The sequence below is a fragment of the Lates calcarifer genome, linkage group LG20 (assembly GCF_001640805.2).
Source record: "Lates calcarifer isolate ASB-BC8 linkage group LG20, TLL_Latcal_v3, whole genome shotgun sequence".
Taxonomy (NCBI): Eukaryota; Metazoa; Chordata; class Actinopteri; family Centropomidae; genus Lates; species Lates calcarifer.
In genome coordinates this window covers 7639909-7652594 of record NC_066852.1, presented here as the reverse complement: position 1 = coordinate 7652594, position 12686 = coordinate 7639909, and the positions used below count along the sequence as shown (strand labels likewise).

Here is a 12686-nt window from a genome sequence, read left to right as displayed (position 1 = left end):
ATAATTTTCAACAACCGTTTCTGCTAATATGAAAGAAAAAGGGCAAAAATAGGCCCTGCCTTTGTGGGTTAACTGCAGAAGCCCAGCTTAATCCAGGATGAGGCTGACTAATTGGCCATGGCTCTGGGTAATTAAGCTTTATTATTGCAACTGCACAACTTTTATTACTAATGGAATGATGACCTAATGACTCAGTGTGAGTATGGCTTAAAACAGGCTTAAAATTCCATCCTCATTACATACAACCATAGCATATATAGTTTTTCACTCACAGGTGTATAGGACGTGTTCTACTACACCGTTAAAGAGTGGTATTATTTATAAGTATGCTTTGAATACAGTGCATGTTTTGCTGATTAAATGCATATCACACTGCTGTGATACACCAAGTACCTTTTTCATAAGAGGGAACAGATGTTGCATTACAATCAGGATGCAGTTACAAAGTGATTATGTGAACACGGTAATGAGTATAATTACTGAAAAAAATTTCAGAGGAGCAAAGGTATGTGGCTCAGATTGAGTCGCTTTTTAGCTGACAGCAGGTGTATTAGAGGAACCCTGGTGTGCACGTGTGAGTGTTTGTGTCTGCATTTGTGTGTGATATAGCCTGAACGGGGAGGGAGCTGGAGCCCGACTTGCTGTCAGGGTTATGTCAGTATTATCTTTAGTCGGCTCTGGCTGTATCTGTGTGTGTCTATGACACACTTGGAGAGGATCGGATTTCTCCTCTTTTTATGGACTTGTCGTTCCATCTCTTTCCATTTCCCTCTGCCTTCCAAGTTTAATCTGACATATATAAAGAGGCTCACCCCTCTCTCCATTTGTGGCAGAGGGAAATCAGTTCAAAGTAATAGAGCTCTGAGTGTGTGTAAGTGAATGTGATGGCCTTAAGAGTTTTAGTTTAGTGTTTTCTCCAGCACCTAGTCTCCTGTGTGAACAGTGTGCTAAAGCCGGAGCTGGTGCCTCTCTCTCTCTCTCTCTCTCTCTCTCAGAGCCTCGCCTGTTTGTGTGCTTGTGTTACTTTGGCAGCAGACAGTGCTGTTGTTTCCCAGTGGTCAGGTGGCTAGACAGTAGGGAAGATTATATCACCCTGGAAATGTGTCCTTTGATTCAGTCCAGTCTACCCTCTGTGTTCTTTTTTCTTTCCTCTCTTATTTGTCTTGTCAACTTTCACTGTTGACGAAAAGCCATCTGATTATTTAATGCAAATATGTTTTGTCCTTATGGCTCGGCATGTTTCTTGTCTCATGCCAATTCCTAACGTAGCTTTGATATGAAAGTAAAATTTGCGCTGCCTCTCAAAATTCTGCTGACAGATGATTGTGGTTATTGTGTAAACAATCAAATAAACTCCATAGTACCACTGCTTCTCCCAGGAAAAAAGATTTAATGACTAACCATTTTTGGCAAGTCTGTTTTACGTCACTGCCCATATTCAAAGCAATTTACACTAATTTGTTCATGTGGTGGCTGATTGTTATTGCAAGCTTTTATTCCAGAAACATTGTTTATTAATGTTGTGTGAGAAACTGTGCCGATGCCAGCACGTCCTGTCACTGCAGTGGCACATGACCAGTCAAAACATGTTTACATGCCCCAGATTGTAATAACAAGCTGCTACAAATGGCAGATATCCATGTGCAAGACAGACCAGAGGTGCCCAGAGATGGAAGGGTGTCTCTTCTCAGTGGAAAGCACACTGTTGCTGTTGTTGTTGTTGTATTGAGGAAATGTACATCAGCTAAACGGAAGCTCAGTTCATAGTGCATGGCCAGCCAAGCCCAACAAACATCTGTGGAATGTCACAGCTCTGCAGACTCCTTCCTTTTTCTCCCATCTCCATCTTCACATCTTCCCCTGAACTGTTCTTACCACTTCAGGCTCCATGGCCTCCACTTGACTTTTGTTTCACCCCAAATCAAGTATCATATTACCATATCATATCATATATCATATCATGCACACAGACCCATAGGGACTAGTGTCACAGTGGGATAAAAACTGAGATCCCCATGGGTATGAACTGCTTTTTAAGGGTTAAGACTTGGCTTTAGGTTTGGGTATAGAATTAGGTTTAGGTTAGGGTTGGGTTAGGGTTAAGGATAGGCATTATGGTAGGCATAATGGTCAGTGAATCTTTACACTGTTTATTTGACATTTTCTTTACACAAGCTAAAATTCAGTGAATAAAATAACAAAACAATAGCAATAAAACAATACAAAATATATATTCAGCTGTTTGACCCATATGTGTGTGTGTGTGTGTGTGTGTGTGTATATATATATATATATATGTATATATATATATAACACCTTACTTCAAAGCAAACAAAGAAGACAACCAAAAAAAACATGTTGCACTGGGGCACAGTTTTATTGGGTAACAATATCTACAGAACAGAACCAAATAGTGCAACAAAAACTGATATGGATAGGGAAATAAAACTCAATGAAAATAAGATAAGATATACTTGCCACTAATGCATGAAAATTTGGCAGGAACAACATAGTCTCATGATACAAAAATTACAATGCACATTAATTTATAGGAGCCCGTGCTGTGAATGAATGAATTTGGATGCTATGTCCCTCTAGGTCTACACGGGGGAACTGCTTTTGTTGCCATTTGCTGTAAGAACAAGCCACAAATTCATCTGCTGGCAAGCCTGGATACAGATAACACACAGAAGATAATGAGATGTTGTTGCTCTACGGAGTAATTGTTTTACTGAGAAACAATAATCTTGTTTCATTGTTTTCATTGCAGTTGTCCACAATTTTTTCAGATAGGAAAAAGACAAAGGTTTTAAGGAGATAAGAAATCGTTCTTGTGAGAATGAAAGTTCGAGGAAATACAAGATCATTCTTGAAAGCTTAAAAAATTAAGCTGACTGATTTGTAGTGATTCATTAATTAGTCATTCAGCAGAAAATGAATCAGTAACTGTTTTAATAATTGATTAATTTGTAGTTTTTATGTTATTGTAAAGTAAACATCTTTGGTGTTTGAATCGTCAGCCAGACAAAACAAGCAATTTGAAAACATCATCTTAGGCTGGGAGAAATTGGGACTGACGTTTTTCTGACAATTCTTTGACATTTTATACATAAGATTAGTTGTTAATGAAAGTAGTAATTAGCTACAGCCCTAGAAAACGTGAGGTTTGTGGCAAACAGTGGAAGAATGTAGAATATACTGTTGAGTGCAATTTAGAGATACTTTGAAAACTTGAAAGCAGCCTGAATTTTAATATGGAATGATGCTGTTCTGCTTTGGTGTGTCAGTTGGTACAAGTAAAGTGAATAAGCTCTCAAATAAAGTGAAATGTCAAAAGGTCTGTTCTGTACACTGTCAAGAAACCAGTTGTAACGCACACACATTTTGTACATAAAGGACATATCAAAACTTCAGGGTGGTGATCTGTTTGTGTGCCGCACAGCAGACCATCCATGTGACAGTGATAGAGGCTGTCAGTCCTATTCGGCTCCCTCCCTCAGCCCGCTCTCCCCTTGCCGCTGCTCAGGCCGCCGCTCAGGTCGCCGCTGGCCTTTGGCACCTCATTTCCATGGCATGCCAGCTGAAAGGCAAATGTGCCCACCTGCCCTCCTTTGTATGTGGCCCTGCTCCAAATCCTCACTGGATTATCTTATTGTCTCCTTACTGAGCCAAAGGCCACCGGCCATTTGCATCTGAGAGGTGGAGCAGGGAGTGCCTCTGTGGACAATCATAGTTGCGTGTGAATGAGCATACGCTGTGTGTGACGGCGAGGAAAGGGAAAGGAGAGAGCAGATCAGAGAGCAGCCCAGTCTATTTGCCAGTTAATAGATGAAGAGCAGAGGAGAGGGGAGTGGGAGGAAAGGTGGAGACAGAGAGAGAAAAGATGATTAAAAGATCTTGTGGCTTTTTGTCAGGCTACAGCGGCAGCCCTCCCTCCTTCATACTCTCAACATGACTGAGAGAAAGAGAGGCAGATAAAAACATGGGAAGTGAGATCTCACAAATCTAGTTAATGAACATAATATTCTGACAAGTATCTGCTTGTTGTGAAGGCTGTTTAAGTGTATTTGGATACACTGCAGCCTGCTGAATCACATATTTTCTATCTGATATTAAAATTATGTATTGAATTCCTCTGATAGAGCAAACAAATGAGATGAGAAATATTTAGTCATTTAAAGTGGTATGTCCATTAGCTCGTGCACAGTCTGCTGCTGACAGGTGGTGTTTAAATTGCACACGTGCACAATTTTCTGTGGTTCTTAACATTGGCCTTGGTTTCTGGCCTTTTTTGAAGTGCAAGCAGTATCTCGCTGTGGGAGAGATGATATTCTAAAATCCCTGATCACCTGAGTCTGGAGGCAGGTTTGACATTCTCTAACAAACACAGTGTGTCACAGAGTCCCTCAGGGGCTTCCTAGGGACCCTGAGGCAAAGTAAGAAATAGTTTTTAAATGAAATCATAATTTCATTAAGATTTCACTTAGAGGTAAGTTAGAAGGGGGGTGTTACAGGGATTTCTATGTTCATTTAAAAAATGTTCAGGAAGGCCAAGAAATGGTTCTGCTTTTTTTGTACAAATTAAACAAATGACATTGAACTTGTTAATTAATGTTGTTACTTTTGGGTGGAGCGTGGCTGGCTGTTTTCACCTTTGTTTAGTCTTAATGCCAAGTTTAACTGACTGACTTCTGGTTGTAGCTTCATATGTACTATACAAACAGGAGAGTGGGATTCATTTTCTCATTTTAACTCTTGGCAGAAAAGCATATATCCTAAAATGTACAACTACAACTATTTCTTAAAGTCTTCTGTGTTTCGTTTTCCTTTTTTGGGGTATTTTGCCTTTATTGGACACCTAACAGGCAATGGAGAGAGAGGAAACAAGGGCATGGAGAGGGAAGGGTATGAACCAACAAGGGGACTGAACCATTGACAGCCATTAGGCCACCAGATGCCCCTTAACTCTCCTGTTTCTATCCTGAAAAAGGCATTGTGTAACCATATATAAAATACTTGTTCAATCAGTGTTGTTGCCTTTCCTTGTCTATACATGGCCTGCTCCCCTTGTTCCAGCTACTACACACACACACACACACACATTTTCCCACCATGCTTAACAGCTGATGTTTGCAGGTGTGTGTCAAGCCCACATGCTGAGGTGTGTGCATGTGTGGTTGTGTTTGCTGCACTAGCAGGCCGTGGATGTTTGCAGAAGAGCCAAATTTGGCACGATGCTGTGCTTGTGCTTGTGTTTGTGTGTGTGTGTCTCATGTGTGGACGGGACAATACAGCACACACACACAGAGACAGATCCAATAGGCTTGTGCAGCAGTTTGTCACAGCATAAGCTTCACTAAATCCTGTTCCTTTTGTGTGAGTCAGTGAGAGACGCAGTGGTGAGGAAACGTGTCATGTGCTGTTGTTGATGTTGATGTTTCTGTGCTTGCTTGGCCAAGTGCTAACCCAAGCACCTGTTGAGTTTAGTAAAGCTTGTCTACAGGATCATCTTCAGTGTTCATGTCTGTTGACCTGAAATACTAAAATTACAGAAGTAAAAAGTGAAGTTGCAGAGTTCTTGTGCTGCAACTACAGATTTGTAGAGTTTATTAAAGTAGACAAAAACAAACTAGAGCCACAGTCTAATCACTGTTGGGTCATAATGTGATCATTTAGCATGAGACTGTTTTAACAGTCAACAGCTGGCATGTCAGATAATCGTCTTAACCAGTAGGCTGACACTGACGGAGCAATCTGTACAGTCACGTTTGTGAAGAATTGATTTGACTCTGGTATGGCACCGTGTGTGTGAAACTTGGGTTGTACTTCTGCCTGCTGAGCCACAGATGGCAGCCCTCTACCTCAAGCTTACAAGTGCCCTGCAAACACAGATGTGTGTGTGTGAATGTGTAGTGTCAGGTTTTCTTCTCATGTGAGAAGAGAATGGTACACTGCAGTTCTGTTGATGTCTGCAGAATACAACAACACATGTAGTCTCCCTCTGTTGTAGCTCTCACTCGCTTTTCCTTTCCTTCACTTGTCGCTCTCCAGGCCATTTTTTTCTCTTTTCCTCCATGTACATAAACATGCCATAGTATCAGCAGCATGCACATTCATGTAATGACAACACAGACAATAACATTTACACTGTGTGACAAGCTAATCAGTTCATTCATTTCCCCAAAATGTGATTACTCATTTCAAGAGAGCCTCAAATAACCCCACCACCCCTTGCTAGCCAGACTCTAAGTTTGCCACTGCTTCCACTCTCTGGCTCCATGCTGTGCAAATGAGAAGTGCTCACATCTGCCTGTCATTCTACCCCATCTTTATCTCTTTTCTTGCTGTTTCTCACACACCCTCCAGGCGGGTTGGTGACATGTCCTGCCCCAGGACTGATGTGCACCGCAGTCAAAGAAGCCAAGTGTAATTTACTACTTCAGCACCAGCGCAGTCGTGACACACCTCCCAAACAAAGCCGTCTTTGCTCTCTGTGCCAGCATGTGGCCTAATTCCCTAGTTGTCTATTCACAGCCTCACCTGGCTGCTCACCAGTGTTTTCTTTTTCTGTTTGCATTTATCCCCCCTGCTTCTCCTCCACTGACCGCTGGTAGTAACTGTGTTCATCTTATGTGTACTAGCATTTTATGTTTTATCCTACCTCTCCACTGGGCAGCTTTTTTTTTTCCCTTTTTCCCTTTTCCCTGAGGGAGTCATCCCAAGGGATCAATAAAGTCTAGTCTAAGTCTAAGTCTAAACCTGACACTGTACTGTCATGTCAACTCTATGAATGAGACATTTTGCTTCAGATCACATTGGGATGTTGCAAAAAGCTCAGCAAACTTATAGTACATATTAATGGGCTGTAACATATGGTTTGTTTTTAGTCATTTTTCCCCTCTTAAGTGTTTTGTTATTTATAATAGTAAGAGAAAGAAGTTTAACTTATGATTTAACTTCTCTGGAAAGTTATCACAGCAGTAGCATTTTGTCCTTCATGGCAATGATGTGAACAGTAGAAATATGGTGTTCACATTACAAATTTCCACCAGGAAATGTTTGTTTGCTCTCACTTAATTGTTCAGTGGAACACCTTTCAGGATGAGGTTGTATTGTGTTCAGGCAAACGTTGAATCAGTTGATTCAGTTTTGCTGCTGAATGACACTCCAATTTTTTTTAAGCCTTCTGTGCTGGTACCCCCAAGTATTAACCTGGTGGCCTAGCCATGAGGGAACTGCACGTTATCATGCAGTGCTAATGTCAGCTGGGCCTAGTCTTTCTAGAACACAATTCCCTTTTTACGTTTCCTTTTTGTACTGCTCAGCAAGGAAGCACTGCAGAAACACCCAGAGGGAATTTTGTACTAAAAGATCAGATTTGGAAGATACCCCTACTTAATTTGTCTAGTTCAGACTCCTGAAGACTTACAGTAGCTACAGCCAAACGACAGAAAGCAGGGCTGTTTTCTGTCTGGATGCCCAGTAACTCAGACTGCTGAAGCTTTACATTATCATAGATGAACTTTAGAAGCTGACAGGACTGATGAATTTGTCCCACCATCACTTACATTGTAATTGTTAGTGGTGGCGGCTCCACTGCTACTATTGAGAGGAGGAATGATCACAGTGGCCAATAACTCTGCCAGTGTACATACAGTATGAGCATGTAAGTATAGTATTAGACTTGCCCTTTAATTTGATGGCAATAGCAGTTGGAATACCTAAACACAAAGGTGTGAATATGTTGTTAGAACTGCTAAGGGTGTCTAAGTCCTCTCTCTTGCTTTGACTCACCTTTATTAGCCTACTTGCCTCCAGCTATAGAAAATGAATATCATACATTTATAGCCATTCACTAACGAGCGCCACCTCATCTTTACAGAAAAAAGAAGTCTAAGATTAATGTCAAGCTCTGGGGGGCTTAGGGCATCTCTCCACTATGTAGGTGGTATTATCTTATTGAAGTGCTCTCTCTCTCCATCTCTCTATCTGCCTCGCACTCCCTCTCTGCTCCTTTTCTTTAATCCTCTGCAGAGTAGGTGTGCCAGAGAGAGAGAGAGAGACAGGGAAAGAAGACTGATATATTTGCTTAACCAAATCCTCAGAGGACGCAACCCTCTTTGATCCACTTCCAAATTCACCCCTTCATTTAGTCATCCGTCACTTGTGCTGTCTCCCGCTCTCTCTGCATTTGTGAGTTGTATGTGTGTGAGTGTTTTGCGTGTGTGTATGTCGGATGAGACGAAGCTGAAAGAGAGAGGAAAGCCCACAGACAATGGTCTGCATTTTGCTCTGCCCCTCTCTCCTTCCATCTGCCTTGTCCTTGCTTTCTGTTTCTTCTTCAACTTGTCACTTGTGTTGTGTGCTGTTGAGGTCACACTGGCACAGGCAGGCTTTGTTGTAAGCAGAAGAGCTTGTGTGTGAGTGAGAGAGAGAGAGAGAGAGAGAGAGAGAGAGAGGGTACTGTTGTAGCTAAGTGTGTTAGCTGGAAAGCCAGGGTTACTCTGGGCTTGCCCCTTTGTTTTACACACGGTGCTATCCACACTAGATAGACAGAGGCACAGAAACACTGGCATACACAAACCACCTGTGAGCACTGCCTTTAGAGTCTCTAAACTCATATTTCCCCATCTATATGTTTCATTTATTTTAGGAATTATTTGTGCATTTGATATTACAGTAGAAGCAGGCACTTCATTATCACCTGTGGTGATATTAGAATAAAGAGCTGTGCAGTGCTCAGAACAGTTTGATACAAGCATGTGAGGCACTTCTGTATGGCTAGGGGGTGCACAGATTAGTAGCTTCTTTTGTATCTGTCTCTAGTTTCATCACTCCTAGGGAGTGTGTGTCATGTTGAAGCAGAATATAGCAGAGAGAGAAGAGATTCCATTGTAGCCTTTGACAAAAAAGACACAGGTTTTTATAATCATATTTTCTCCCTTTACCTTTCCTCTTGCTGCAAACTCTTTTCTTTCTCTGTGAACAGGAACATGAACTAGACTATCTGATATGCTTCCTTTTTTCCACAGCAGCCACTTCTCCACCTCACACTCTATTGGAGTTATTCATTGCAAGCTGCACTTCTTTTCAAAGGTGCATATTAAAGTAGTGTGATCCCAAATGACTCATCTCACTCACTCTTTCTTTCTCTCTTCTTCTTCCACACAGTGAGCACCTATCCTGCGCCTTTACCTTCTTCTTGCATGGTGAGAGCAACGTGTGCACCAGTGTGGAGATCAACCAGCACCAACCCGTCTACCATCTGACGGAGGAGCACCTCACTCTTGCTCAGCAAGCGTCCAGTCCCTTCCAAGGTGGGACTCCAAAAACACTTGACATAGTGAATTTTGAGTTAATCACAAAGGCACTATTTTAGGAAACATAAAACCAGCATGTTACACCACACCAGTAAAGTCTGCATCCTTGCAGCACAGCTTGGGCCAGTCAGATATACGTAACCTCGTCCTGTTCAGAGCAGTACTGGTATGCATTAAACCCACATCTCCTAAAAACCTGATCAGTAGCTCAGTAGCTTGATAAACAAATGAACAATGTCGTCCCCTAACACTCACTTTGTGAGTGATTTGACCCTCAAGTGAAGTGCCACACACAGTTATAGTGAGGACACATCATTACCCTCAAGTTTTGTTAAAATCTGATTGGTAATGACAGATGAACAGAGCCCATTAGACTCAGCCTTATTTTGCAGGAAGAAATAAATACTGCTACAGTGTCTTGATTCTTGTTTTCTCATTTCAGTTTTTGCTTCAAGGCATCCTTGGAATTCCTCATTCCTAAACAAAAGGCAATAATCAGCTGACAGAATCCAGTAGAATCAATTTTCCTGCTTTGCATCTTTACCTAAGATGTATATATTCTCATACACTGCAGGCTAGTGGAAGTGCATTTTGTGATTAAGAACAAAATGTCAATATTTATTTCTTGCGACAAAAACGTGCCCTGAAAATGCACCAAACTGTATGGAATAGCAAAGTCTCCCCCAGAATTGTTGGAACAGTCTCAATGGTGGTAGCTTAAAACCTAAAAATCTAATTACAAAGCAAGAGTGCTTTCTTTGGCTTTGCAATCAAAGCTACATTTTTATTTTTGAATTATAAGAATAATGCTGTATTGCTGAGGCTGTGAGGGGTTTTTCAGTCTAGCTCTAAAAAAATAAAAACAACTTATAATAGTTGCCTTAAATAGTTGATCCTTTGAAATGCCTTGTTGAATCATTAAGTAGTCATATCTGCTGTCAAGGGTAGAAAGTAGAAGTTTAAAACATTGTCAGCCAACAACTACACTGTATGTCCCTGAGCTGATGAAAAGAGTGGAAATTTTTTTGGGTTCCATTCACGAGAGCAAAGCAAAAGAAACAACTATACTAATCGGATAATGAAAGATCATTTTCACACCTCTAGCGGATGTGCTGTAGCTGCCACATCTTTCAGGAAGTTCATATAACTATGACTGATGTAATCTAAAAATTCACTATGGCTGAATTCACTAAAATGCAGGTTAATCAAGATTCAGGATTCAAAGATGCCATTTATCTCAGAGTAACTAGGTTGTTGATCAAAGCACGCAGCCTGTTGGTCCAAGGAGATAAGGTGGTGTATACTAGAGTAAATAAAGAAAATGTGCTTTCAAAAGTATATTTTTCATATCTTGTAATATTAAATTCTAAAAGCTCAGTGTAAGTGTAGGGGTGGTATTTTTTTGAATGAAGTATATTAGTAAGCTTTTGTGCTGTGTTGTGTGCTGTTGCCAAGATAATGTGTATACAATCCTTCTGTCAGGCTGTCTTTCATTACAGATTGGCTTGCAGCCAGTTTAAAAGAAAAGCCTCTGTAGTCACTTTAAATTACAGTGTAGTGCAGTTATAAAAATCTGTGGCCCTAATGATATTCCATCATTGGCTCTAAATTCATTACCCCACCCCAAGCCAAACACTGTGTAATCCCAAAACCATTGTTAGCTTGCATCTCCTCTCACACATAGAGGTGTTAATGTAATGACTGTGATATACTTTCTGTTCTGAAAAAATATATTTCTGAATAAAAGTACTAGATTAAAATGATTTCATACAAATATCACAAATATATCCTGTTGGTATTTGTATCAAAAGTGTGGCATGGATAGCTGGACCAAGCATTATCCAGCTGTACAGTGTGTTTTTGCATTCTTTGCTGACCTCCCATGATCATTCCCTTTCTCGTAGATCATCACCTTTTCTTTTACTTAATAACAACATACCACCTGCACCTGACTCAGGGCAGAACACACACTTTCAAGCCTTGTGTTTCTGAATAGAAACAAGTGCTTCTAAGAAAGTGAGACTTACTCTTTCTCTTAAAAAAAATGGAGTGACACATGAGCCCTGAGGATAAGTTTGCCTCCTTTAACCTTCTCATCTATAGTTAGATAGATGTGATTCAACCCTCTCCTCTCCATACGCCCTCTCCAGGGTAATAACAGTGATCACCTCCTCCGTTTACCACAGTAATTCCTGTATAACCAACCCCTTTACTGCTTTACTGTCTCTAGAGTTCTGCTGAAGTGAGGTGATAATATCTGTTTAGTTCAAAACTGGTTCCTTTGATATGAATACAATTATTATTAGAGCTTGGCATATGGATTTCTATAGGGATGTTGATGGGTTTTGCTTATAATTTAGGATGATCTTACTGCTCCCCAGTCACCACATAGTTGTGGCTTATGACTTATTTTATTGGTCTATAAATGCCAGTTATTTTCTGTACTATTTTCTCAATCGTAGTTTAAGACTTTCATGTCCACAGACACACACACCTCCTCGTAGTCTATTATGAGATACGATCACTATAGTTAAATTGCTTGCGTGCTGATTCTTGTGGTTTGTGTTGATACTGAACTACTAAAAATTAAATTAATTTTCAAGTGCTTGGGGAAGCATTGAGTCTCTGTAAATGATACTGTAAAGATCGCGGTCTAGACCTGCTCTATATGAAAAGTGCTCTGAGCTTACTTGATGTGCGTGTTGATGGGGAGCCACTGGAAACTCCATCAAGTGCATCTGGAGGTACCTGCAGCCCATGTTGAGCACACTGGTTCATAAGTAAACAAATGAAGTGAATTTGATTATCAGCATTTAGGTACGGTGTGTGTCTGTGCGCAGGTCTGTGTTTTCACCGTCGCAGCATATCTCTTCCCAGCTAACCCCCTCCTCCCCGTCACCTCTGCCAAGCTTGGTTTACTGTGCGGCAGAGCGCTCCGGCAGGCAGACCTCTCCAGGATGTGACCTCATAAAAGGGCGCAGAGTGAATGTAATGAACTCTCAGCCCATTACACTGATCTGAGCACATTTGACATGTCTTCAGGGAACTAGAGATAGACTCACAGGCAGAGAGAGAGAGAGAGAGGCAGAAGGGATGGAGGGATGGGATGGTACGGTGGGGGGTGGTGATGGGGAAAACGGTAAACCATTTCCATAATTGTGCTGAATTTGATCTCTCTTCTAAACTGGCCTCAGGTATTAAGAGTGTGTGTGCAGAAAGAAATGCAGAAATGAAAGGGAAAAGGAGAAATTTAATTAAGGTTAATATGATCGGCCGTAGTTTGATGTTGTTATGTACTGCAACATAAATAACCTTTTGTTCTTCCCTCTGTTGGGTTGTTTTTGCTGAGGTAGTATGTTCTGTAGG

At 41.0% G+C, this 12686-nt stretch overlaps 1 protein-coding gene across 2 annotated transcripts in view; it reads left to right on the top strand.

Moving 5' to 3' along the window:
* The window catches only part of med13a (mediator complex subunit 13a), a 70014-nt gene that overhangs the window by 26441 nt on the left and 30887 nt on the right, over positions 1 to 12686 (top strand). For both annotated transcript variants that reach the window (XM_051078399.1, XM_018691842.2), the window contains exon 4: positions 9172 to 9317. In XM_051078399.1, coding sequence (XP_050934356.1) covers positions 9172 to 9317 — 146 coding nt within the window. The remainder of the gene's footprint in view (positions 1 to 9171; positions 9318 to 12686) is intronic.